The sequence below is a fragment of the Saccopteryx bilineata genome, chromosome 11 (genome assembly GCF_036850765.1).
Source record: "Saccopteryx bilineata isolate mSacBil1 chromosome 11, mSacBil1_pri_phased_curated, whole genome shotgun sequence".
Taxonomy (NCBI): Eukaryota; Metazoa; Chordata; class Mammalia; order Chiroptera; family Emballonuridae; genus Saccopteryx; species Saccopteryx bilineata.
The window spans coordinates 57,575,136-57,602,850 of NC_089500.1; the positions used below are offsets into that span (position 1 = coordinate 57,575,136).

General features: G+C 40.5%; 1 protein-coding gene across 4 annotated transcripts in view; it reads left to right on the forward strand.

Moving 5' to 3' along the window:
* ANKRD12 (ankyrin repeat domain 12) overlaps positions 1-27,715 on the forward strand; it is a 149,490-nt gene that overhangs the window by 36,199 nt on the left and 85,576 nt on the right. For all 4 annotated transcript variants that reach the window (XM_066246684.1, XM_066246687.1, XM_066246685.1 and 1 more), the window contains exon 2: positions 11,868-12,005. In XM_066246684.1, the coding sequence (XP_066102781.1) occupies positions 11,919-12,005 (87 nt within the window). In that variant the 5' untranslated portion in view covers positions 11,868-11,918. The remainder of the gene's footprint in view (positions 1-11,867; positions 12,006-27,715) is intronic.

A 27,715-nucleotide genomic window follows, 5' to 3' on the forward strand; every position in this document is an offset into this window, starting at 1 on the left:
ATATTTAAATGCGAAAAGTGAAACCCATAAAAATAAATAATGGAGTTGGTACAAGAAGGGAAGACAGAATAATGAAACAAACTGAAAAGCCCAAAACAGCCCGACCTGTCATGGCGCAGTGGATAAAGCGTTGATCTGGAATGCAGAGGTCACCAGTTCAAAACCCAGGCTTTTCCAGTCAAGGCACATATAGGAGTTGATGCTTCTTGCCCCTCCCTACCCCTCCTCTTTTTCCTTCCCTCCCTCTGTCCCTCCCTCCCTCCCTGCCTCTTTTCCCCTCCCTTTCTCCCCCTTCTTCTTTCCTTCCCTCCCTCTCCTCTCTAAAATGAATAAAATCTTAAAAAGGAAAGAAAAGCCCAATACAGATTGGGGTATATAAAGGAATAAGATTGTTATAAAAACGGACATTACAGATAAATAGGAAAGAAGAAAAGTCAAAGAAATAAAAGGAAATAAGAATATATTTTCTTACCTTAGAATAGAGTCGGGCCTGACTAGTGAGGATGCAGCGTTGACCTGGGATGCAGAGGACCCAGGTTCGAAACCTCGATATCTCTGGCTTGAGCACAGGCTCACCAGTTTAAGCGCAGGGTCACCAGCTTGAGTGTGGGGTTGTCAATGTGATCCCATCATCGCTGGCTTGAACGAGGTGTCACTGGCTCTGCTGGATCCCCCTCATTAAGGCATGCATGAGAAGCAGTCAGTAAATAACCACAATTAATAGTTGGTGCTTCTCTCTCCTTGCCTGCTTCTCTCTCTCAAAAAAATTAATAAGTAAAAAAAACAGAATAGAGACAGTTAAAGCCTAAAAGGAAGGATTCATAAAGAAATGGAGGCATAAAAATGTAATTTTGATTATATAGTACATTGTGCACCCATGTTCATAGTATTATTAACAATAGTGAAAGGAACTTAAGAGTGAGTATATTTTCTGACATTGGAGTAGAGGCAGTTCAAGCCTAAAAGAAAAGAAGAATTCATAAAGAAATAAAGGTATTATTAGCCTGACCAGGCAGTGATGCAGTGGATAGAGCATTGGACTGGGATGCGGAGGACCCAGGTTCGAAACCCCAAGGTCGCCGGCTTGAGCGTTGGCTCATCTGGTTTGAGCAAGGCTCACCAGCTTGAGCCCAAGGTTGCTGGCAGAGCAAGGGGTCACTTGCTCTGCTGTAGCCCTGGTCAAGGCACATATGAGAAAGCAATCAATGAACAACTAAGGTGCTGCAATGAAGAATTGATGCTTCTCATCTCTCTCCCTTTCTGTCTGTCCTATCTTACCCTCTCTCTGTCTCTCTTTCTGTCTCTGTCACACACACACACACACAAAAAGAAATAAAGGCATTAAAAGATATTTTTTAAAAGGTTCTTTTTATTGGTATTAGAGGGATCAAAGAGAAAGAGAAATGGGTTGAGAAACGGGAAGCATCAACCCATAGTAATTGCTTCTCTTACTTGCCTTAACCAGGCAAGCCCAAGGCCTCAAACCAGCAACTTGAGCATTTCAGGTTGACATTCTGTCCACTCTACCACCTCAGGTCAGGCATATAAAATGTATTTTTTATTGTACAATCCATTGTGCACCCATGTTTATAGCATTATTAACAATAGAGCGTAGCCCTGGCCGGTTGGCTCAGCGGTCGAGTGTCGGCCTGGCGTGCAGGAGTCCCGGGTTCGATTCCCGGCCAGGGCACACAGGAGAAGCACCCATCTGCTTCTCCACCTCTCCCCCTCTCCTTCCTCTCTGTCTCTCTCTTCCCCTCCTGCAGCAAGGCTCCATTGGAGCAAATATGGCCCGGGTGCTGGGGATGGCTCTGTGGCCTCTGCCTCAGGCGCTAGAATGGCTCTGGATGCAACAGAGCAACGCCCCAGAAGGGCAGAACACAGCCCCCTGGTGGGCATGCCGGGTGGATACTGGTCGGGAGCATGCGAGAGTCTGACTGCCTCCCGTTTCCAGCTTCGGAAAAATGAAAAAAAAACAACAAAAAACAAACAAACAAAAAAAATAGAGCGTGAAAACAACTCAAATGTCCATCAATGAATAAATGGATTAAAATATGTGTGTATACATGTGTATGTATATTCACAATGGATGAAATATTACTTAGGCTTTAAAAGGAAGAAGATTTTCGCACATGCTACAACATGGGTAAACTTTGAAGAAATGCTAAGTCCAATAAGCCAGTCATGTAAGGGCAAGTATTTCATAAATCCACTTATATGGAGCCATCCTCAGTGCCCGGGCCAAGTTGCTCCAATGGAGCCTTGGCTGCGGGAGGGGCAGAGAGTGATAGAAGGGAGAGGAGAGAAGGTGGAGAAGCAGATGAGTGTTTCTCCTGTGTGCCCTGACTGGGAATCCAACCGAGAACATCCACACGCTGGACAGACGCTCTACCACTGAGCGAACAGGCCAGGGCTGAAACTTTCTTCATGATAAGAACCACTGAGATACTTATTTATGTTAAAAGTACAAATTTGGGGGTCCATTTTAAACCTGCTAAATCTGTATTTTAGCAAGAGGAAAATTTTTCATCGAGGATTTATGGGAACCCTATCATTTGTTATAGATTAGATTTTCTTACTAATAGTCAAATAATGTGAATTAAATGCTTTTAAGTATAGATTCTGTGACCATAAAAGAGCTGTAAATATTCATCTTCTTGAGTGTAGCATGCATGTAGGAAGGAGGATTAGTAGGAGAAAAGACTGCCTAGCACATTTAGGAAAATGTTAGCTAACCAGAAATAAATTTGTTATCCCTACTAGGATAGAAATTTTTTAAGTTTCTGGTATAATTGTGACTTAGTTTAAGAAACACTATTATTCCTAAAGTGCTTATACTAAAAAAATAAATGCCATATGTACAACTTCTTCATCCAAATTATGTTTAGTTTACACTAGAGTTTTGTTGTTGTTGTTTTGTTACAGAGACAGAGAGGGGGATAGATAGGGACAGACAGACAGGAACAGAGAGAGATGAGAAGCATCAATTATCAGTTTTACATTGTGACACCTTAGTTGTTCGTTGATTACTTTCTCATATGTGCCTTGACTATGGGCCTTCTGCAGACCGAGTAACCCCTTGTTTGAGCCAGCGACCTTGGGTCCAAGCTGGTGAGCTTTGCTCAAACCAGATGAGCCCGCTCTCAAATTAGCGACCTTGGGGTCTCGAACCTGGGTCCTCGGCATCCTCTGCACCACTGCCTGGTCAGGTTACACTAGAGATTTTTATCTACTTTTTGATCTACTTGTATATGTTAACATGGTACCTCTAAACAGAAACTAGAATGTTTTACCATCTATCATATAAAGTGAGCCCATGAATTTCTGTCATTTTCTCCTCAAATTATTTGTACTTTCCTCAGTCCTTAACATTTTTATATACATTTTAGAACAAGTTTGTTATTTTCTATAAAAAGGCATCCTGGGATTTTGACTAAGATTATCTTGAATTTATAGGTCAGTTTGGGGAGAATTGACATCTTAATATAGAGTCTTCTAATCCATAAATATAGCATATCTCTCCATTTATTTAAGTCTTCTTTAATTATTTTCTGCAGTGTTTTATATTTGTCATTTCATAGTCTTACGCATATTTTTACTTTATTCCTTAGAATTGAATCTTTTTGCTATTGCATAGTAAGTTATATTTTAAATTTCAATTTTCAGTTTATTGCTATTATATATAGAAGTAAAATTCACTTTCATATATTGACTGTATATCTAGTATGCTTACTTATAACTTCTAGTAACTTCTTTGTAGATAACCTTGCCTTTGACTACATATTTAATCATGTAATCTGGAAATAAGGCCTGTTTTGCTTCTTCCTTTCCAAGCTATATACTTTTTATATATTATTTCTTTATAGAACCCATTAGGGCCATCAGTAAGTATAATTCTAAATGTAAGTGGTGAGATCATCTTAATGGATACAGAAAAGCATTTGACAAAATTCAGTATCCTTTAATGATAAAGACTATTGAAAACTTAGGTATAGAAGGAAGGTATTTTAATATAACAAAGGCCATGTATAGAAAGCTCACATGAAACTAAGTGAATACTAGCTTTTCCTCTAAGATCAGGAACGAGACAAGGGTACCACTTTCATCATTTCTTTTTAACATAATACAATCATGCATTGTGTAATGATGTTTTGGTCAGTGATGGACTGCGTATACAACAGTGGTCGCCATAAGATTATAATAGAGCTGAATTTCTGGTAAGTGAAAGGATATGTAGTTTAGGAGAATTTTTTAATTTATTTTTTGCTCTGACGGAAGCAGTATCTTCAGGGCTTGACGATAAATTTCCTCTCACTCAAAGCACCTCAATTTTGAGTGCTCAGCCATTTACCTGTTTCACCACAGCCTGTCCCCCGACATATTCAGAGGGTGCTACTGCCCACCAGATCTAGCTTGATGACCTTCAGAAATAGTCATGGGATGTAGAGTACAGCATAGGGAATATAGTCAATAATACTTGTTAACTATATATAGTGCCAGGTGGATACTGGAAAGACAAAGGGGAACACTTGTATAATGATTGTCTAATCATTATGCTATACATGTGAAATGAAAACAAAATAATATTGAATGTAAACTAATTTAAAAAGATTTTTGAAAAGAATACAATACATTGCTGTAAATTATATATTTATTGAGGACCTAAGATTCTGTATAAGAGCACGGGTCCATGGGAGCTACGTTAGCAAGTACGAAGTGCCACTGTCTCTTTTTTAAAAGCTCTCAGTGGTAGTGAGGAGCCAGCCTGTCCTTGTGCTTTGGTGCCACGGCCCAGCTGTTACAAGTAAGTTCCAGGGTCCCAAGCAGGAAAAGGTATGAAATTGAATTAAAGATAGGCAAAGACTTCAAGATATATACATACAGGATGGGTTCAGGAGGATGTCATGGCCTGGCAACAGTCACCACTGTTCTGCCGCCAGACCACGGCTGCCCTCAGAAAGACATCGTCTTTATTCCTGGGCAACGTGGGCCATTAGCAACTCAATGACGTTTCCAAGACAACTCAAAGACAACCCCCACCATACTCTTCTATCTAACTTGACACCAAAAAGAAACATGCTTCCAGTCTCTTCCGGTGAACATGGGCAGGCAGGTTGAGTACTGAAGCACAGCCCTTTGTTAAGCAGGTGAGGTGGGGGGTTGGGCCCAACGCCTCTGTCCCCAAGATATCCAAACTGCAAAATACTCTTGTTTATTTTTCGGTCCCCAACACTGGAAATATTTTCAGGTTGTAATAGTGTAAAGTATAGATAAGTTTTATTTCTTCCATCAATTCAATGCCAGAGAGAGTGCCATGCACCTGGTAGGATCAATGGAACCAAAAACATTTACAGAGTCAAAATACTAAATCCTCACTTCTACATCCTCTCCATATTAAGTACCCTCTTTTAAAAATAAATACCACAATTTCCTTAGTCTGACCAGTGCTCTACTATGCAGAACCCAAACCCACATTTTCATGACAATGTCCTGTGTTCCTTTATCTCTCCATCCTGATTTTTTAAAATTCATTTTAGAGAGGTGGAGAGAGAAAGAGTGAAAGAGAGAGAGAGAGAGAGAGAGAGAGAGAGGAGGGTTGGGGAAGGAACATGAAGCATCAACTTCCATATGTACCTTGACCAAGCAAACCCAGGGTTTCGAACCGGCAACCTCAGTGTTCCAGGTCAACGCTTTATCTACTGTGCCCGCACAGGTCAGGCTCCATCCTGATTTCTTATTCCTGCGAACCCTCAGGCTACCTTTCACTCCCTTCTGACAAGTCACTCTTATGGTGATATATATCCTTTACCCATCCAGTTCCTCCTCAATAATTTCCAGTCAGGCCAGCCCACATTCTTTTTTATGGAGTGACATTGACAGCCGCGATGTACTATTTCTGACCCTGTCAGAAGGAAGCAGGAAATGTTTATGAAGTCTACAGTAGTGTGCAGTAAAGTATTAGGCCTTCACATTCACTCACCAATCACTTAGCCCAGAGCAGCTTTCAGTTTTGCAGGCTCCAGTCATAAGTGCCCTGTATAGATATACCATTTTTTTCTTCTTTACCTTTTTACTGTACCTTTCTATGTTTAGATAAGCAAATACCATTGTGTTGCAGTTGCCTACAGTATTCAGTACAGTAATGTACTATATATGTTCATAGCCTAGGAGCAATATGTTCTCATACCATATAGCCTAGATGCTCTATCATTTAGGTTTGTGTAAGTGCACTCTGTGATCTTAACACAGTGACAAAATTGCATTATGTTAGAAAATAAAAGACATTTAAATCTGGAAGAAGTTAAATTGTCTATTTGTAGATGACATGATATATGTAAAAAATCCTAAAGACTCCAGAAAAATAAAAAAACTGTTCAAATAAATGAATTCAGTAAAGTTGCCAGATATAAAATTAACATACAAAAAAGCTGTTGCTTTTTATTTTTTGATTTTTTTTTAGGTGACAGGAGGGGAGATAGTGAGGCAGACTCCCACACGCTCCCCGACCAGGATCTACCTGGCAAACCCTATTGAGCCAATGTATGAGTACTGAGCTATTTTTAGTGCCTGAGGCTGATATGCTCCAGCCAAGCTATCCTCAGTGGCCGGGGCCACGCTTGAACTAATTGAGCCACTGGCTGTGGGAGGAGAAGAGGGAATGGGAGAGAAACAGATGATCGCTTCTCTTGTGTGCTCTGATCAGAATTGAACCCAGGACATTCATATGCTGGGCTGATGCTCTATCCACTGAGCTACCAGCCAGGGCCAAGTAGTTGTAGTTTTTTATACACTGACAGTGAACTATCTGAAGAAAAGATTCCATTTAAGGTAGAATCAAAAAGAATCAAATACTTAAATTTAATCAAGGATGTGAAAGATCTATATACTAAAAAGTGGAATACATTTATGACAGAAATTAAAGATACAGATAAATGGAAAGATAACTTGTGTTTGTAGATAGAGAAAAATAATATTGAAATGTTCATATTACTCAAAGTGAGCTACAGATTCGGTGCAATGGTTTTCAAAATTATAATGCATCCAAAGAATTAGAAAAGCCAATCTAAAAATTCATATAAAACCACAAAATATCTTGAATAGCCAAAGCCATCTTGAGAAAAAAAGAACAAAGCTTGAGGCATCACACTTCCAGATTAATTATATTACAAAGCTGTTGTAATTAAATCAGTGTGGTACTGACATAAAAACAGACACAAGGCCCTGACAGTTGGATAGAGCATCATCTCAAAGCACAGAGGTTGCTGGTTCAATCCCTGGTTAGGGCACATTCAGGAACAGATTGATGTCCCTGTCTTTCTCTCTCTCTCTCTCTCTCTCACCCTTTCTCTTTCACAAAAAAAAAAAAAAAAAAAAAAAAGACACAAGGACCAATGGAACAGAATAGATAGCCCAGAAATAAACCCATTAATATTTATTCAGTCAACTAATCTTTGCCAAGGATGCCAAAAACACAAAATGGGGAAAGGATAGTCTTTTCAGTACATGGCGTTGGGAAAACTATATGCCCAAGTAAAAGAATTAAATTGGACCCTACACAAAAGTTAACAAAAATGGATTAAAGGCTTAAACAGAAAACCCAAAACCACAAGCTCCTTGACATTGGTCTTGGCAGTGATTTCATAAATATGATACCAAAAGCACAGGCAACAAAAGCAAAACTAAGTGGGACTACATCAAAATAAGTCTTCTGCACATCAAAGGAAACAACAAAATGAAAAAGCAAAAGGCAACATGTGGGAGAAAATACACTGCTCACAAAAATTAAAGGATCAGGGAACATACACATACTCCAGTACTTTCAGCTTTTTGTATAGTGCATTTTCACCAATGAAATAAAAGTTGGTTTTGCATCTCATTTGCATAGTTGAACAACTTCCTTTGACTTGTTTGCTTTTCTGATGTTCTTGTTTAATTTAAAAAAATCAAATGCTTTTTTTTTTTTAATTTTTATTTTATTTATTCATTTTTAAAGAGGAGAGAGAGACAGAGGGAGAGAGAGGAGAGAGAGACAGAGAGAGAGAAGGGAGGGGGGAGCTGGAAGCATCAACTCCCATATGTGCCTTGACCAGGCAAGCCCAGGGTTTCGAACCAGTGACCTCAGCATTTCCAGGTCGACACTTTATCCACTGCGCCACCACAGGCCAGGCTCAAATGCTTTTTTTATCACAGTTTTTGTGTTGGAATATACTCTAATTTGGCTGTACCCAGATGAATTTAATCTAGGTTTGATCATTTTCAAACTAACTCAGTTTTTAAAAAAGACTTTGTTCTATTTCTGTTTAAATCAGACAAATATTAAAGTACCAGTAGAACAATTTGGAAAAATGGAAAATTTTACTAACCTTCTGTTCAGAGTATATGAGTATTGATAATTCATATAGATATTAGAATGTAACTTACTTAGACCTATGGATCTATTATAACATGTCATTCTGTTTGTTGTGGCTCCATTTATAATCTTATTGGCAAGCAGCCTTTTTTAGTCCAGTATTGAGCAATAAAGCTTTATGTGATAATATTTTTCCCCGCCGAGGAAGAAGGAAGGGGCTGGAGCCACAAAGTGTGGAATAATAAAAGGCTTTATTGAGTACAGAGCATTTCCCGCCTGATGAGGTCCTCTGGTCCCGGGGGACAGAGGCCAGAGGAATCGCACAGATTAAACCGCGTGAAGGATAAAGGGGTCCTCTAGGGTGGGCGAGCTAATATGACGTGGTGAAATCTCTCTGGCTGACGTACGGTTGCTCTTTTCCCAAGGACCTCTGGGAAGTTTCTTTTGGTGCACTTGGTTGTGGGCGGTCCTAGCCAAGGTTCCCGGGTCTGGGTTCCCCACGTGGCCTTCCCCCATTGCCGACCACTCCACATTCCGGTCTTTTGTGTTAATTAGGGGCGCCACTTATTTATCTGGCCTACTTCCTGCTGATTAGAGGCATTGTGGGGAGGGGGTGATCAAAAGGTGGTGGCTTTGAGGGGTGTCAGGAGGAACATCTGTTTGGCTGTGAGTTGAGAAACTTTGCTGATGTGGTCCTGTAAGGATTAAAAAAAAAAAAAGTGGAGTAATAGAGGGATTTGCAGGGTCCAGCCTTTTGGTGACCTGGAGATGGGTAGGGTCCAGTGGTTCCAACTGCCAGTGCTCCTGTATGGAGGCAAGCTTGAGGCAAAACTGCATGTTAGGAGTGGTGTAAGAAGGGGAAAGACTGCATGTCAGAGGTGATGTGCAAAGAGGAAAAGAAGGGGTCCCATCCATTCCCATAACCGAGTCCTGTGAGGGAACTAGAGGTCCAAAGTGTGATGGCAAAACAGAAGGCAGCTCCCGTGTTCACAAGAAATGAGATGAACTTACCCACTACTTGCAGCATACCCTGTGTTTTCCGAGTCCAGGCTGTGTCCTAGGAATTTGAGCAATGTGCCCACCTGGCTGGCTCATCCTCTACGTAGAGGTGTTGAGGAAAAAACCTGTTGCCCAAAGGGGCAATTGCTCTGCCAGTGACTGGGCTGCTTGCAGTTAGGGCAGGCCTTAGTGGGCAGCCGCGGGCAGGGGCACTGTCGGGCACAGTGGTCCTGCTTGCCACACTTAAAGCAAGCTGCTGGTGGGATTCCTCTTTGTGGCCTGGATTTGGGTTGGGCACTTCCTGTGCCTTGCCTCTGTTGCTCTGCCAGCCTCAGGGTTGCCACAAGAGCCTGGGTTTGGAGCATTACCTTCTGCTGCATGTGGGCCTGGCAAACAACCTCGGCCTGTTCCTACTAGCTGCAACCATTAAAAACTTTAAATGCCATGTTCACAGGTCTTGGATAAGGGTTTGAGGGTTGAGAATAAGAGGACGGGGGCTCCTGGGGAACCCGGCACCCAGATCCAGCCAGAAATGCTGAAGCCAGAGGCAAGACAAGGCCCGGCCTTCCTACAAGCAGGTTGGGGTTGGGCGTCCTGCAAACTGGTGTAAAGGGCCAATGACAGGCTGAGAATCGCCTGATGGAGGAGGGACTTAAGAACACAATGGAGAAGAGAGAGGCCCTGGCCAGCAGGGGAGGAGAAAGAAAGACTGGTATTTGCAAGTGAATGATAAACAGGATCCAGTGAAGGGAGGAAGCTCTCTAGAGGGAAAAGACTCCAGCAGAAGAGGTCCGCAGAGGGACCAGAGCTAATATGATGTGGTGAAATCTCACTGGCTGACGGACGGCCACTCTTTTCCCAAGGACCTCTGGGAAGTTTATTTTGGCGTGCTTGGTTGTGGGCGACCCTAGCCCAAGGTTCCCGGGTCTAGGTTCTTCATGTGACCTTCCCCCATTGCCGACCACCCCACAAAAGCATTGTATATCTGCACTCTGTAGATCGTAGCTATGTAGCTACTTAATCTAATTTTAATTACTTTAACCGTTTGAATAGTATTTTTCATACTCCTGATGCCTGAGAGTGAGTTTTTTAAAAAAAAAATTAGTTCCAGTTACAGTTTTATTAACTTAAAATCATGTTTGTTTGATAACCAATTTATGGAAACAAGAAAAACATACATTTGCCTTTTTTTTTTTTTTTTTTTTTTTCATTTTTCTGAAGCTGGAAACAGGGAGAGACAGACAGACTCCCGCATGCGCCCGACCGGGATCCACCCGGCACGCCCACCAGGGGCGACGCTCTGCCCATCCTGGGCGTCGCCATGTTGCGACCAGAGCCACTCTAGCGCCTGGGGCAGAGGCCACAGAGCCATCCCCAGCGCCCGGGCCATCTTTGCTCCAATGGAGCCTTGGCTGCAGGAGGGGAAGAGAGAAACAGAGAGGGAAAGCGCGGCGGAGGGGTGGAGAAGCAAATGGGCGCTTCTCCTGTGTGCCCTGGCCGGGAATCGAACCCGGGTCCTCCGCACGCTAGGCCAACGCTCTACCGCTGAGCCAACCGGCCAGGGCCCATTTGCTTTTTTTTAATGTTGCCTTACACATTTTTAAAATAAATTGTATTCTGGATGGTTAGGAGGCATGAGGACATACATGAATGTTCGTCTGCTCAAAGGGTTAATTTCAGCAATCACTTGTGGCTAAAACGTCATACAGCAACACAGGTGTAATCTCATGGCTTTCCTTTTATGTGTAAAATCCCCTTCTTGGAATATTTTCTGGATCTCCCAAGCTTGTACATAAGCACACCTTCTAAGAGGGTTCTTGTCCTATTAAGTCATATTGCAGAGCAGGAGACAAAAGGCTGAACAAATTGGAAAGAAATGATGAAGTGATAATTTAGCACAGTATGATAAGGATTAAATCAATGAATAGATTGATAAGGTGACTAAATGCCTGGTTATGTCTGGCAGTTCAGTGAAAGAAAATAAACCACTCTGCGGCCTTTAAGTAAGAAGGGTTTAATTAATTTAAATTAATTTAAAATAGAATTAAATGTTGTAAAATTACCGATTAAACCTCTGAGGTTCTTAGTTGGACCTTCAGAAATAACAGACCAATACAGAACTAAATTCAGAGAATCCACCAGGAGTTTCTACCTGTGGAACTGTGCTGGAATGACAAAACCTTTGCCACCGCTGCCACTCCGCTGCTTCTGGTTACCCAGAAAACTGGAGACTGAATATTAGTCTAGAGATTGTGAGAAGAAATATGAAGGTAGTGCTCTTTTTTTCTCTTCAGTGACAGACTGAGTGCACTTGAACAAGAGAATTTGAATTACAAGCTCAAATTGTTCAATGAAAACTTACTTTAGATTAAGATAGCTTCTCTAAGAAAGTAAATTATCTTACGGAGATGTAGAGAAAACCAAAATGCAGTATTGCAAATTGCACTATATTGTGTAAACCTTAAGAAGGTTTTATTGTGGAGGTATATAATAACCATTATATATTCATTTTTTACAGATCCAGGATGAGAAGACTGATAAAAGAAGAGGCTAGCTGAAGAGCTATAAGATGCCCAAATCTGGGTTCACAAAACCGGTTCAGAGTGAAAATTCTGACAGTGATAGCAATATGGTAGAAAAACCATATGGAAGAAAGGTATACTATTTTGCTAAAGATTTGTTGACTCTTGGAACTGGGGAAAGTTGTGCAGCCATCATCACAATCCAGTTTAGGCCATCTACACCATTGCTAAAAGATCCTTATGTCCACTTACAGTTGGTCCATTCCCACCCCAAACCTCACACTACCCTAAATCTGCTTTCAAAATCAGGAATTGTAAGTTTCAACTTTCTTTTCAAAAATTGTTTTGGCAAGTTAGGGTTGTTTGCATTTTCATATAAATTTTAAGATTAGCTTGTCAGTTTCTGTAAAAGGGAAATAGGCCTGCTGGGATTTTAATAGTAATGTATGTTATAGGATCTGTACATTGAATCCGTAGATTACTTAAATAGTACTGTATTACCATCTTAACAATATGTCTTCCAGTTCATCCCACAGCATATCTCTTCATTTATCTAGATCTTCAGCTTTTCTGAGCAATGTTTTGTAGTTTTCATTGAAATGATATTGCACTTCAGTTGCTAAATTGTTCATAGTTTATTCTTTTGGACGCTGTTGTAGAAAATTTTATTTTAGATTCTTTTATGGCTAGTATATAGAGAAATACAAGTCATTTTTATATAGTGATCTTGTATCCAGTCTTTTTTTTTTTTTTTTTTTTTTTTTTTTGTGACAGAGAGAGGGACAGATAGAGACAGACAGGAAGGAAGAAATATGAGAAATATCAGTTCTTCATTGCGGCTCCTTAGTTGTTGTTCATTGATTACCTTCTCATATGTGCCTTGATGGGGGCTACAGCAGAGTGAGTTACCCCTTGCTTAAGCCAGCAACCTTGGGATCATGTCTATGATCCCAGGCTCAAGCCAAATGAGCCCGCACTCAAGCCAGCAACCTCAGGATATCGAACCTGGGTCCTCTGGGTCCTAGTTTGATTGATGCTCTCTCTATTCAGTGCATCACTGCCCGGTCAAGTGTAGCCAATCTTTTTACTGAACTCATTTATTGGTTCTAAAACTTTGTGGATTCTTTAGGATTTTCTATATATGTGATGATGGCATATGCATATAAAGATAATTTTACTTCTTTTCCAATATATGGATACTTTTATATATTTGTCTTGCTGGTTGCACTGGCACTCTACCCTTTAATCGTAGTGCTTACTCATGTTTTAGTTGTTGATAAAGTTGGATTTATACCTGCTGTTTTGCTCTTTGTTCTTATATATTTCATGTCTTTTTGTTTTTTATCTATGCTGCCTTTTTAAAAAATGTATATAGATTTCTGTGGTTTTTTTAAAGAATATTTTTTGAACTATAATTTTAAAATGTTGATCTAGGGATTATAATGTGTATTCTAATTACTACAGCTTAATATTGATGTTATTCCAGTAAAAATAGCAACAGTATTCCAATGTAGCTTCATTTCTTACCCTTCCTTTGTGTTATCTATGAGGTTACATCTACATTTGTTAATTAGTGCAGTAATACAGTGGTTCTCAAACTTTTTGAAGTCGAGGTGCATTTAAAATCCTACAAATAATTGTAGGCGCACTATATACAGATTTCTGAGAAATATGTTATAATAATTAAGTCAAATATTAAAGAAAAAAATATAAAGTCCAAGCATGCTTCTATGGTAATTAAATGAAATAAATACGACAAAATTAAATTTATTCTGACATTTAAAAAATTTTTATGTTATATGTTTTGAGTTATGCTTTTTAGAATTTTAAAAAAGAGAGGTTAAAAAATAAATGACAAAAAAGATATCTTTTTATATATATAGATACATTCTTAGTAAGATATAGTAAATTCAGCAGGTCCCGGCGCGAATGTGTTGTTTTTTCATTCTTGTGTTTATGAGAAACATGAGCCTAATGTGTCCTAGCAATTTCTTCAATGTTTGGGCATATATTTGAAAGGCAAACTCTCATTTCTTCATTAGTACATTGAAGAATTCCTCTCTTCTTACTCTTGTGTTGAGGGTGGAAAACCCTAATTCACAAAAATACGATGTTGAAAATTGTAGTAAAATGTTGAAAGCTTTTTTAGATACTGCCACATATTCTTCTTTTATAGAAATCCAAAAGGCTTCAAGAGACAATACCTTACGTTTAATCATCAATCCAAAACCCCCACCATATATCATCTTAACTTTACGTCAAACAAAGGATAGAAAAAAACTTGCCTCCAGTTTTCCAGGGAACATGGGGGTAGTGTAAAAACTCCAGCACCACAGTTTAACAGCCTTTTGCAACCTAATCAGGCAGGTGAGGTGGGGGGTTGGGCAGACTGTCAATTTACAGCCAATTCCCCACACCTCTGTCCCCCAAAAATCTAAACTCCAAAAACCCTGTTTGTTTTTTGGTCCCCAACAGGCACATATTTCTCTGGAATACCATAGGGCGCACCTGGAAATCTTCTAGGGTGCACCAGTGCGCCCTGGCACACACTTTGAGTACCACTGCAGTAACAGAATGTTATAATTATTGTTTCATACAATTATTTCTTTTAAGACAATAACAGAAGTGCATGACCAGGCGGTGGCACAGTGGATAGAGCGTCGGACTGGGATGTAGAGGACCCAGTTTCGAGACCCCGAGGTCGCCAGCTTGAGTGTGGGCTCATCTGGTTTGAGCAGAGCTCACCAGCTTGGACCCAAGGTTGCTGGCTCGAGCAAGGGGTTACTCGGTCTGCTGTAGCCCCACGGTCAAGGCACATGTGAGAAAGCAATCAATGAACAACTAAGGTGTCCCAACGAAAAACTAATGATTGATGCTTCTCATTTCTCTCCGTTTCTGTCTGTCTGTCCCTATCTGTCCCTCTCTCTGTTTCTGTATTAAGAGAAAAAAAAAAAACAGAAAAAAAATTATTTTTGTACAGTTCTTTTTTTTTTTTACCTACAAATTTACCAATTTTAATACTCTGTATTTCTTCCTATGGATTCAAGTTACTGCCTGGTGTTATTTCCTTAATGTCTATGAGGTTTTTTTAGTATTTACTGTAAGACAGATCTTCAACCATAATTTCTCTCAGTCTTCATTGACCAAGGAGTATTTTGATTTTGCCATTTAAAAAAAAACCAACAACTAAAAACAGCTTTATTGAGTTGTAATTCACACACCATACAATTTACTGAAAGTGTACTATTCATTAGTTTTTAATGTATCTACAAAATTGTATAATCATTGCTACTATCAATTTTAGAGTATTTTCAACAGAAAATAAACCCTTTGTACCCATTAGCAGTCACTCTGTATTCTGTCCCCAACTGACAGCCATAGGCAGCCACTAATATATTTATATATGTATATAAATAGACTTGCCCATTCTGAATATTTCATGTAAACGAAGTTATGCGATAGATGGTCTTTCATGATTCTTTGCCCTTATTTTCTTTTTTTTTTTTTTTTTTTTTTTTCATTTTTCTGAAGCTGGAAACAGGGAGAGACAGTCAGACAGACTCCCGCATGCACCCGACCGGGATCCACCCGGCACGCCCACCATGGGGCAACGCTCTGCCCACCAGGGGGCGATGCTCTGCCCCTCCGGGGCGTCGCCATGTTGCGACCAGAGCCACTCTAGCGCCTGAGGCAGAGGCCACAGAGCCATCCCCAGCGCCTGGGCCATCTTTGCTCCAATGGAGCCTTAGCTGCGGGAGGGGAAGAGAGACAGAGAGGAAAGTGCGGCGGAGGGGTGGAGAAGCAAATGGGCGCTTCTCCTGTGTGCCCTGGCCGGGAATCGAACCCGGGTCCTCCGCACGCTAGGCCGACGCTCTACCGCTGAGCCAACCGGCCAGGGCGATTGCCCTTATTTTCAAAGGATAGTTTTGTTGGACACTAGAATTCTTTCTTTCCTTCCCTCCCTCCCTCCTTCCCTCCCTCCCTACTTCCCTACCTTCCTCCCTTCCTCCCTTCTTCCCTCTCTTTCTTCCTTCCTTTCTTATTGATTTTTAGAGTAAGAGAGGAAAGGGGGGAGAGAGAGAGAGAGAGAGAGATCAATTTGTTTCTATTTTATGCATTTATTGGTTGATTCTTGTATGTATCCTGGTTTTACACTGCTCTGCCATGTCAAGAATGTACTGTAACCAACTGAGCTACTCAGCCAGGGCCAAGATATTAGAATTCTTAGTTGAATTTTCCTTTTATTGGATTGAATATGTCATCCCACTTCTTTCTTTCTTTAACTGTCTGATGAGAGATCAACTGTTAATTATATTGTGCCATTGTCCTAGTGAATCTTTTCTTTTTATTGCTGTTCTCTTTTTTGTCAAACAATGACTGTAATGTGTTTAGGGTTCCTTATTTGATGTGGGGTTTATTGAGCTTCTTGGATTTATAGGTTAACAGTATTTCATGAAATTTGGGTGTTTAATTTACCTTTTTCTTTTTTTCTTATCTCACAGCTACTGTTGAACATGTCTAATAACATTTTCAGTTATTTTCAAATCCATTATTTCCATTTGGAACTTTTTGTAATTTTTTTTAAAATTGATATTCTCTGTTTGATGCTATTGTTGTCATATTCTAATTCATTAAAAATTGTTTTCTTGGCCCTGACTGGTTGGCTCAGCGGTAGAGCGTCGGCCTGGCATGCGGGGGACCCAGGTTCAATTCCCGGCCAGGGCACATAGGAGAAGCGCCCATTTGCTTCTCTACCCCCCCCTCCTCCTTCCTCTCTGTCTCTCTCTTCCCCTCCTGCAGCCAAGGCTCCATTGGAGCAAAGATGGCCCGGGCCCTGGGGATGGCTCCTTGGCCTCTGCCCCAGGCGCTAGAGTGGCTCTGGTCGTGGCAGAGCGACCCCCCCCCCCAGAGGGGCAGAGCATCGCCCCCTGGTGGACAGAGCGTCGCCCCTGGTGGGCGTGCCGGGTGGATCCCGGTCGGGCGCATGCGGGAGTCTGTCTGACTGTCTCTCCCCGTTTCCAGCTTTAGAAAAATACAAAAAAAAAAAATTGTTTTCTTGGCCCTGGCCGGATGGTCCAGTGGTAGAGTGTCGGCCTGGCGTGCAGGAGTCCCGGGTTCGATTCCCGACCAGGGCACACAGGAGAAGCGCCCATCTGCTTTTCCACCCCTCTCCCCTCCTTCCTCTCTGTCTCTCTCTTCCCCTCCTGTAGCCAAGGCTCCACTGGAGCAAAGTTGGCCCGGGCGCTGAGGATGGCTCCATGGCCTCTGCCTCAGGTGCTAGAATGCCTCTGGTTGCAACATAGCAACTCCCCAGATGGGCAGAGCATTGCCCCCTGGTGGGCTTGCTGGGTGGATCCTGGTCGGGCACATGCAGGAGTCTGTCTGCCTCCTCGTTTCCAGTTTCAGAAAAATACAAAAAAAAAAATTGTTTTCTTTCTTTCTAGTCTTGCCACATCAAATATCTGAGTTCTCTCAGAGAAGTTTTTGCTGAATTCCTTACTTTTTTTTTTTTTTTTTTTCCATTTTTCTGAAGCTGGAAACAGGGAGAGACAGTCAGACAGACTCCCGCATGCGCCCGACCGGGATCCACCCGGCACGCCCACCAGGGGCGGTGCTCTGCCCCCCAGGGGGCGATGCTCTGCCCATCCTGGGCGTCGCCATATTGCGACCAGAGCCACTCTAGCGCCTGAGGCAGAGGCCACAGAGCCATGCCCAGCGCCCGGGCCATCTTGGCTCCAATGGAGCCTTGGCTGCGGGAGGGGAAGAGAGAGACAGAGAGGAAAGCGCGGCGGAGGGGTGGAGAAGCAAATGGGCGCTTCTCCTATGTGCCCTGGCCGGGAATCGAACCCGGGTCCTCCGCACGCTAGGCCGACGCTCTACCGCTGAGCCAACCGGCCAGGGCTTCCTTACTTTTTTGTATGTCTTCATTTTTATTGAAAACTGAACAATTTAGGTCGTATATGCAGCAGCTTTGGAGTCTCATTTTCCACCTGAAAGTTGTAGTTGTTGATACGGTTTTTGTTTGATTTGTTTTTAGTAAAATGTTAGGAGCTCTCCTGTGGTATTTGTTACAACCACTGGTGTTCATTTTTCTTTCTCTTTTTTAGTATTGCTTCCTAGGGGTTACCCCTGTGTCTACATAGCTAGGTCAGGAGCCGTTGAATGGTTCAAATATCATGAGCCAGTAAGGCCCTTTTTTTTTTCTTACGCACACAACAAAGAGAGACAGGAAGGGAGAGAGATGAAAAGTACCAACTTGTAGTTGCAGCACTTTAGCTGTTTATTGTTTGCTTTTTCATATGTGCCTTTGTCAAGGGGCTCAAGCCAGCGACCATGGGATTATGTCACTGATCCCATGCTCAAGCTAGTGACCCTGTGCTCAAGCTGGTAACTTCAGGGTTTCTAACCTGGGACCTCAGCATCACAGGTTGATGCTCTATCCACTGTGCCACCATGGGTCAGGCATGAACCAGTAAGACTATTTCACCTTCTTTTTTTATTTTTAATTTAAATCATTTTTTAATTTTTAATTACAGTTGACATACAATATTATATTAGTTTCAGGTGTATACACCAGTGGTTAGACATTATATAACTTAGTAAGTGATCATGCCGATAAATCTCATACCCATTTGACACCATACATAGTTATTAAAATATCATTGACTATATTCCTTATGCAGTACTTTATATCTACATGACTGTTCTGTAACAGTTTGTACTTCTTAATCTCTTCACCTTTTTTTTCCTCCCCCCTCTCAACATCCCTCCCATCTGGCAGTTATCAAAATGTTCTCTGTATCTAGGAGGCTATTTCTGTTCTGCATGTTCATTTGTTTTGTTTTCTTTTAGATTCAATTATTGATAGAAATGTGTTTGTTGTGATTTTATTGTTCATAATTTTTCTTTTTCTTTTTTTTTCTTTTTTTTAAAGAAGACTGTTTAACACTTTCTGTGATACTAGTTTGGTGTGATGAACTCCTTTAGCTGTGTTTTGTCTGGGAAGCTCTTTATGTGTTCCTTGATCCTAAATGATAGTTTTTCTGGGTAGAGTAATCTTGGTGTTATAGACCCTTGCTTTGCATCACTTTGAATATTTTTTGTCACTGCCTTCCAGCCTGCAAAGTTCCTTTTGAGAAATCAGCTGACAATCTTATGGTAGCTCCCTGGTAGCTAATTGCTTTTTTCTTGCTGCTTTTAAGATTCCCTGTCTTCAACCTTTGGCATTTTAATTATGGTGTGCTTTGATGTGGGTCTTTTTTATTTCATCTTTGGAACTCTGTACCTCCTTGACTTCCTTGTATGTCTTTTTCCTTCACCAGGTTTAGGAAACTTTTCTGTTGCTTTTTCAAATAGGTTTTCATTTCTTGCTTTCTCTCTTCTCCTTCCAGCATCCTCATGTTGCAAATGTTGTATGTTTGATGTCCGAGAGGCTCCTTACGCTATGGTTATTCCGGGGGGAATTTTTTTTCTTTTTGCTGTCTGATTAGGTTTTGTTTTATTTATTTATTTATTTATTTATTTTTGCTTTCTTATCTTCCAAATCACTGATTTAATTCTCAGTTTCAACTACTCTATTACTGGTTCCTTGTAAATTATTCTTCTTTTCAGTTAGTGTGTCCTTAATTTCTAACTGGTTCTTTTTTATGATTTCTGTGTCCTTTTTTAAGCTGTTGAAGTTCTCACTAAGTTCATCTACTTTTCCCCTAAGTTCATTGAGCATGCTTGTAGCCAGTGTTTTGAACTCATCGAGTAGATTGCTTTTCTCCATTTTGTTTGTTTTTCTGGAGTTCTGTTCTTTCATTTAGAACATGCTTCTTTGTATAATTTTGGCAGCCTCCCTGTGTTTGTTTCTATGTGTTAGGTAGAGCTGCTGTTATCTCCCGGGCTTGGTGGAGTGGCCTTATGCAGTAGGTGTTCTGTAGGGACTGATGGCACAGCCTCCCTGTCACCCAAGCTGGACACTGCAGGTGTGCACCACCCTCCTCTGTGGGCCATGTATACCTTCCTGTTGTAACTGAGTCTTGATTGCTGTTTGTACAGCAAACGTGGTATTTACCCCCAGGCCAATTGCCTGCAAGGACTGGCCAAGACCACCAAGGAGGATCAGCTGTAACTGGCCCACATAGCAGGATTTATTTCATTGGGGCTCTAGTATTCATTGGGTCCTTGAGTGTGTCGCTTGTGAAGGTTGTTGAGTGGTGCTTTGACTTGGTCTGAAGCTGTCCACTGGGTGCACTGACTCTGAGGCCTCCTAGGATGTGTAGGCCAAGGTCAGCTACTGCCCATGTTCTACCTGGGGCCACCCAGCATGAGCTACAAAGCCATCTGCAGATTGCTGCTACTTTCGCTTGGCTTGGAGGTGCCCAGGAGAGGCCAAGCCACAAACAGGCCAGATGTTGCTAGTGTCAAGCCATGAACTATTAGTGAGAGGTATGGGGCACATGGAGTCCAGATGCTTTTTGTTTGAGCGATTTTAGGGTAGTCTGAAGCATGAGTCAAGATAGACCATTTGTATGGAAAAGCCATTGGAAACGGCATGGGTAGGCCCTAAAGTTGGGTGGGGTGGGGTCTCAGGGATTCACCAGAGTAGAGTGAATAATGATAGCCAGGTTGATGGAGACTCAGATATTGTACCCACCTGCTGGCCCTGTGGAAGTAGCCTCAGAAAATGAATAACGACTTCTGCCAGCATTTATGTTTGCAAGAAAGTTACCCCTCCAGTTCTTGCTCTGATGCCAGACAATTCGGTTCTTCCCCATATGTCTTTGGTGCCTTTCAAGCTGCTGCCCCAGCATTGAAGCTCAGAGGGAGTGAACACAAGTAAATTTTTGCATGGGCCCATTAAGAGGAACTGCGTGGGACTCCCAGTAGCCCTTCATCTCACCCAGCGACAATCATTGCTGGTTTTTACAGCCAGAAATCATAGGGACCTCTTTCTGGCACTGGAACCCGAGGCTGGGGAGACTGATGTGGAGTTGGTACCCCTTCTCAGGTCGATCACCGTAGCAAAGCTATCCCTCCTGATTTTTATCCACCAGAAGTGCCAGTCTCTATGTGGCTTCTTTTTTATTTCCTTAAAGGACTTCCATTCAGCTAGATTTCAGGCTGAATCTAGTTTAGTTGTAATTTTGATGTGGTTGTAGGAGGATTCTAGTACTGCATTTACCCACATTGCCTTGACCCAACGGCTTGCTTTCACCTTCTGGTGACAGACTTGTCTGTGTGTTGGGAAGTACATTCAGTGTTGAGGCATTTTTTTATATCTGCACTGGCATTTTCTTTCTGTTAGGTTCACTCAGATTTTGCTTTAGCTTATATGTAGCCCACTAATCAACCAAGGATGTGTGGGTTTCTCTAGCAGATGCATACAACCTCCCAGTGAGAGACGTATGGAGAGCTTAGCCCTTCTTAGGTCTTCTTGCATATTTATATAGCCTCTCTGACATTTACATGCCAGACATGCATAAGTGGTGGTCTTAATTGCACTCCTTATGTCTCTTATTTCTATTGTCTTCCTGTGAAATTTCTGGCTTATCTACCAGATGCTGCCCCCCTGCAGTGGAAACACAACCTTAGGGTAGTAGAACAGTGTTTTTATTCTTCTATTTGTTTCCTACCCTGTTTGCTGTTTTTATCAACAGTGTGGGTTTCAGCCCTCTACACCAATTCAGGTTGGTACTCTGGCAGCAAAGATGCTAATTTTTATTGTCAGCCCCACCTGGGTAGCACTTTATGTAAACAGCATTGGCCAGGGAATGAATACAACCCCAGGCAAGAATGCCAGATATACTTACTGTTCTTATCCATAGTTCAGTAGTTTTTCTTGAAGAAAATGGTTCTCAACTTGTTCTTTACTTTTTTCAATTTTTAGAACCTTGAAATGGTTGTTTTTCACAATTTTGTCTAGATTTATAGTTGTTCCTTGGTGAGGTAAATTGCCAATATCTTCATTTCACCATAAAAATTTCCCCAAATATACAGTATTTTAATGTGATAAATTCTTAAGGAGAGTGAGTTCATTAATTTTTTTTTTATCCAACAGACTTTATGCGGGATTCCTGTTGTGTCATGTGCCTCTCCTGTGCCTGTTGGAATGAAATGAGTTTAGGATGTGGTCTAAACTTTATGAATACTTTTTTTTTCTCCCTTTGATCTGGGGGGGAGAAGCATGAACTCATTCCACTTAATTGTTCCATTTAGTTGTGCACCTACTGATTGCTTTTCCTATGTGCCCTGATCGGGAATTGAACCTGTGACCTTGGTGCTCCGGGATGACACTATCCACGGGGCCATTTGATCAGGGCCTTGAAGACTGTACCTGTGTGTCTGAAATGTTTTGCTCTTAGGGCATACTCTTCAACATAACTGAAGATCCTAAAGAGCTTTTTTATGTGTGGTTATATCTGTTGTAATTTATAATATCAGAAATTAAAACAAAAGAATTTGAATGTTTATTAATTGGTCTTAAAAATAATAAAATATTATGTGTTAACACACATAATATATTTTTCTTATAAAGAACTAATACAGGCATACCTCAGAGTTACTACTGGTTCAGTTCTAGACCATTGCAGAAAAGTGAATTTCACCATAAAGCAAGACAATTTTTTTTGGTTTCCAGTGTATATAAAAGTTACTTTACACTATATTGTAGTCTTTTAAGTATTCAATAGCATTACACCCAAAAAAATTTACATACCTTAATTAAAAACTATTGCTAAAATTCTGAACACCAGCTGATTCTTGACTGAGTCATATTTTTTTTGCTGGTGGAGGCTCTTGTCTTTTGGTTGATGAAAACATAGTATCTGCAAAATGTAATAAAATGAGGTATCTCTGTATTCCAAGACAAAAATATTAGTGAGAAAGTGCTTATTGAGCCCTGGCCAGTGGCTCAGTGGATAGAGTGTTGGCCTGGCCTATGGAGACATCCTGGTTCAATTCCTGGTCAGGGCACACAAGAGAAGTGACCATCTGCTTCTCTCCCCCTCCTCTCTTTCTTCCTCTCCTGCAGCCATCTCAGTTGATTCAAATGTGGCCCCAGGTACTGGGGATTGGTTGATTGGCACAAGTGCATCAGCCTCAGGCACTAAAAATAGCTCGGTACTAGAGCATTGGCTCTAGACGGTGTTGCCGGGTGGATACTGGTTGGTATGCATGCGGGGAGTCTGCCTCATTATCTCCCCTCCTCTCACCTAAAAAATAAAAAAATTAAAAATAAATAGAAACACTCACTGGTATTTCAAATAATTAATGTCTGGCTTCACAGAAAATGGCCAAATTTTCATCTGGTTCTTTATTCAGTGTGTTCAGATATCACTTGTCATATAGGCTTTAGAAACCTCAAGAGAATGAGAGATGAAGATAAAGATATAATAGGGTTATTATGAGCATGTTTTTGACCTTGCAGATCCCCTCAAGTGGTCTCAGGGACCATACTTTGAGAATTTCTGTACCATTGTTAAGAAACACTGATGAAAGTATTGAGTGTACAATGCTGAACAAAAAGGATAAAAGCAATCCTGGGAGGTTCAGGGATGGTGTTATAGGAAAGATACTTAATCTGGATTCCGAGGGATGAATAAGTATGTAACCAGTAGGAAAATGGGGACACAGAGTAGTGCGAGGAGAGGATGTAAAATAGACATGAATCTGTACCAAGGCAGGCTGTGTAAGCCTATAAAGGATGGAGGGTAGGAGATGAGCATTAGACAGGAGTTCATTTCATTATGGTCTTGTGTGTCTTGCTAAGGATCTTGGAATTTATCCTGTAACCAGTGAGCCAGAAGGGAAATGCCATAGTAGAGACCAGTTAAGAGTGTTGTTAAAAATAGATAAGCAAAAGGCAGTGTGGACAGTGTCTGTTGGGATGGAGAGAAGTTGGCAGATCTAAAAGTGGTTGAACGAATTAAGCTGAATTGTGTTTAAACTTGTCTGATTCTGCTGTGAGATTGATTGGACTATTATTCCTTGAAAGAGAATTCAGGAAAAGGAACCCGTTGTTTTGAGAAGAATAGTTGGTTGGTACTGTTGAATTGAGTTGGCTATCAGAACACCCAAGTTAGACGTATTAGTAGGCTAATACGTCTAGATATGAATCTAGCACTCAAAAGCTAAACTGAAATAAATTAACCTGTGCATATGAAGATATCACCTAAAGAGAGTGGGGTAAGAGTGAAGGAGAGTATACCTTGAAGAATTCAAAATATTTTAGGAGAAGTTGATAGAGAATAACGAGGACAGAACACCAGGGGAAGTTACACAGAAAAGAGTGGCTAAGGGAGTCTATGCCAATTGCCACAGAGGTTTTTAGGAAAGGTGAGGCCATTGGATTTCATCAGTTGAGACACCTTAAAATGACCTTGGTAAAAGTAATTTCAGTAAAGTTGTAGGGACAGAATACAATATTAGATTTGAGGAAAGAATTAAAACTTTTATTTCTAAATGTTTAAATATAGTGGTTTGTGTCTGTGAAATTATACTTGGGCTGCTCGATGTTACTTTTTGGGTTTGAATTTATAAGGCCAAACTTGATGAGGTTTTATTCTTGTCTTAGGTCTTTGTGTGTATCTTTTGAAAGCTGCTACTAAATATACAGTAGTGCTCTGAGCATTGCTGTCATAAAAGTGTGATTTCTTAAAAGTGTAGAGATGAGAACAAAAGTTCTTTTCACTAACATTTCTATTAAAAACAGTTTAAATAAATTAAGACATTAATCACTAGGTTTATAAAACAAATAGGTTTTATAATATGTACAAACTCTTAGGTTCCTCATTTCTTAACTTTTGCTTTACCTAATGGGATTTATTTAACTGTCTTGAGCCTCTTTTGAATGATTCACATATTTTCAAGATCATAAGTTTGTTTGGATAAGGGTCACAGCTCTTCTGAGGCAATGTGCATGAGGTACTTGCTGACATGTTTTGGGATTTTTTTCAAGCAGCTTGACGTCAAAAGCTATTAGAAAGAATTTTCTTCACTTTTAAATGGATATTTGACTGCTTATTTGCACCTTAAAAGAGGAAGGGCCATAATTTTCATTCCACATTTCCTGCATATAGACTATATTACTGTTGCCTCTTACAAAATGAAGTTAGAAGAGAGGGTAGAAGAAAAGAAGGCATGATCATAATCCTCACCTGTACATTTAAAAGCATATAAATGTATAATAGCTTGATTGGCCTTGAAGCCAGCCTCTATCTTATGCTGTTTTTTCTTCCATAGACTTTTTAGAAATGAATGTGCCATTGTTATATTAAAAAAGATCTTTTTTATAGTTTAATATGGCACAGACTATTGCTGGTACGAGATCCTAAATTAATAAAATAACTTGAATCAAAATTTAATTTTTTAAATGTATTTATTTAAATAGAGTATCATTTTAAGTAATATTCACATGCCATAGCAATATACTTTTAATATAAAATGTTTTCATTACCTCATTAAATATTTCAGTAGTTAGAGGTTCATCAAAAATATCTACTTACAAAGAATAAAAACATTCACTGAACCTTCAAAAATATCTACTCACAATTCTTCAAATAGTTTATCCTTTCATTGCTAATCTGTGGAATTGTTTTCCCCATTAGTTTTAGTTTAAAAATTTTACCACATCAGTTTTTAGCAATAAATTAGTATTTACAATTTGCCAAACGTAATCTTTCATAAAACCTGCTCTGATAATTTAAAACCTGAGTTAAATTCATAAAATGTGAGAGAATCAGCTGCTCTTCCCTATTTTTTTTCATCATCAGTATAATTCATGCTTTCATTATCTCCTATCCAAGTGATAATTGAGGCTTTTTTAATTATTCCCATAAAATAATACATATTCATTGTAGAAAATACATATAAGAATAAAGAAAATAGCCCTGGCCGGTTGGCGTCGGCCTAGCGTGCGGAGGACCCGGGTTGGATTCCCGGCCAGGGCACATAGGAGAAGCGCCCATTTGCTTCTCCACCCCTCCGCCGCGCTTTCCTCTCTGTCTCTCTCTTCCCCTCCCGCAGCCAAGGCTCCATTGGAGCAAAGATGGCCCGGCGCTGGGCATGGCTCTGTGGCCTCTGCCTCAGGCGCTAGAGTGGCTCTGGTCGCAACATGGCGACGCCCAGGATGGGCAGAGCATCGCCCCCTGGGGGGCAGAGCACCGCCCCTAGTGGGCGTGCCGGGTGGATCTCGGTAGGGCGCATGCGGGAGTCTGTCTGACTGTCTCTCCCTGTTTCCAGCTTCAGAAAAATGAAGAGAAAAAAAAAAAGAATAAAGAAAATAGAAGTTGTCTTGTCAAAAACTAAAGAAGTTGTGATTTTACTCTAACCTACTTGCAATCTAATCAGTTTCATGGATTTTGGCAGAAGATGTGAGACTGGGACCAGACAGAAAGGAAAGTTTATTTCTCATAGCAATAGCAGTTGGAGTATATCGACATTTCTGCCTGTTCCCTGAGCTCCATTATTCACAAGGGGTTGCAAAGAGGACTAGGTGACAACTATATCTACAGTAGGTTGTGTTATAGGAGAGGAACCCCAAATCTGTTATAATGGACAGTGAATCTACCTGATCTTTGCCCTACAGGGAGAAATTATTTATTTTGCTGAATAGTAAATAGATATGCCCTTTGCTCCAGGGGGAGGCAGTATGTCTTCCCAAGCTAGATATCCTTGAAAAGATAGTCTGGAACAAAGGGAGTTAGTACCTCTGCTTGCAAGATGTTCAGAAATGCAGGAGAGCCATGGAGAATTGTCTCCCAACATACCTGAAATGCCATTATTGCTAGTTAATTATTAACATTTTGGTTTATATTTAAAGAGTTTTCTATTTATCTGTGTACTTGTACATTTTTTTCTCTTTTTTCAAGATAAATTTTTACTTCTTTTTCTATCTTACTAGTTGGTAAAGGCTACCAGTATATTGTTTAAGAGCAGGTGAGAGGGAAGGTCATTCTTGTGTTGCCATTCATTACTATATATGAATGCTTTTGTATGTTATTGAACAGAAAACATTAAATGAGAAAGTCAAAATATGGAAGGAGAATGTGCGAATTATTCTTTCCTGAATTGATATTTATACCATTTAGTAATATAGAAAGCTCAAGACTATATCAGAAGTAACTATTTTTTTGAACATTTCTTTCACCAGATCTGAAAATAATGTTTAAAGTATTAAGAATCTCACAAAACCCTAAGTTTAAATAACACTTCCAAAGACAGTGTTATTTTACAGAGAACAGAACAGGTTCATGGCAGTTAGTATTATTCATATGATCACCATATTGTACAGGAGAGCATGATCAGTATATTCTTGTGAGCAATTTCTGTTAACATGTTACCAAATTGGTTTCTTTTAACTTGTTTTATGATACAGAACAGTATCTTTATTTACACAGATGTAAGGGAGAAGGGACATCTTCATGTTTTTCTTAGATTCTTTTGTTAATAACAAAGATTCCTATTTCTAAGACAAGTCTCTAGAATTGTTGATATTAATCATGCCTTTTTACTTCTGATATTTTGACATCTAGGCCTTGGTGACTCTGGGGAGACTTCCCTTCCTAGGGCTAGTCAGTTCCTAGATGTAGTGAACAACTCACTTATGACCACACCTTTCATATGCAAACCAACCAGTCCTGAGTCCATCTGCAACCACCAATTTTTTTCAGCTCACATACTCTGGGATACTATTCCCCCTGCCCTAATAACCCTTTGAGTAGTACAGACATTCATGTACTTCCTCGTGCCTCCTGACCATCCAGAGTAACTGGAACTAATTTCATTTTTTGAAAAAAAAACTCACTTCCATGGGTTAGTGAGCATGAAAAAAATTCACTACTCAAAGGGATAATCACCC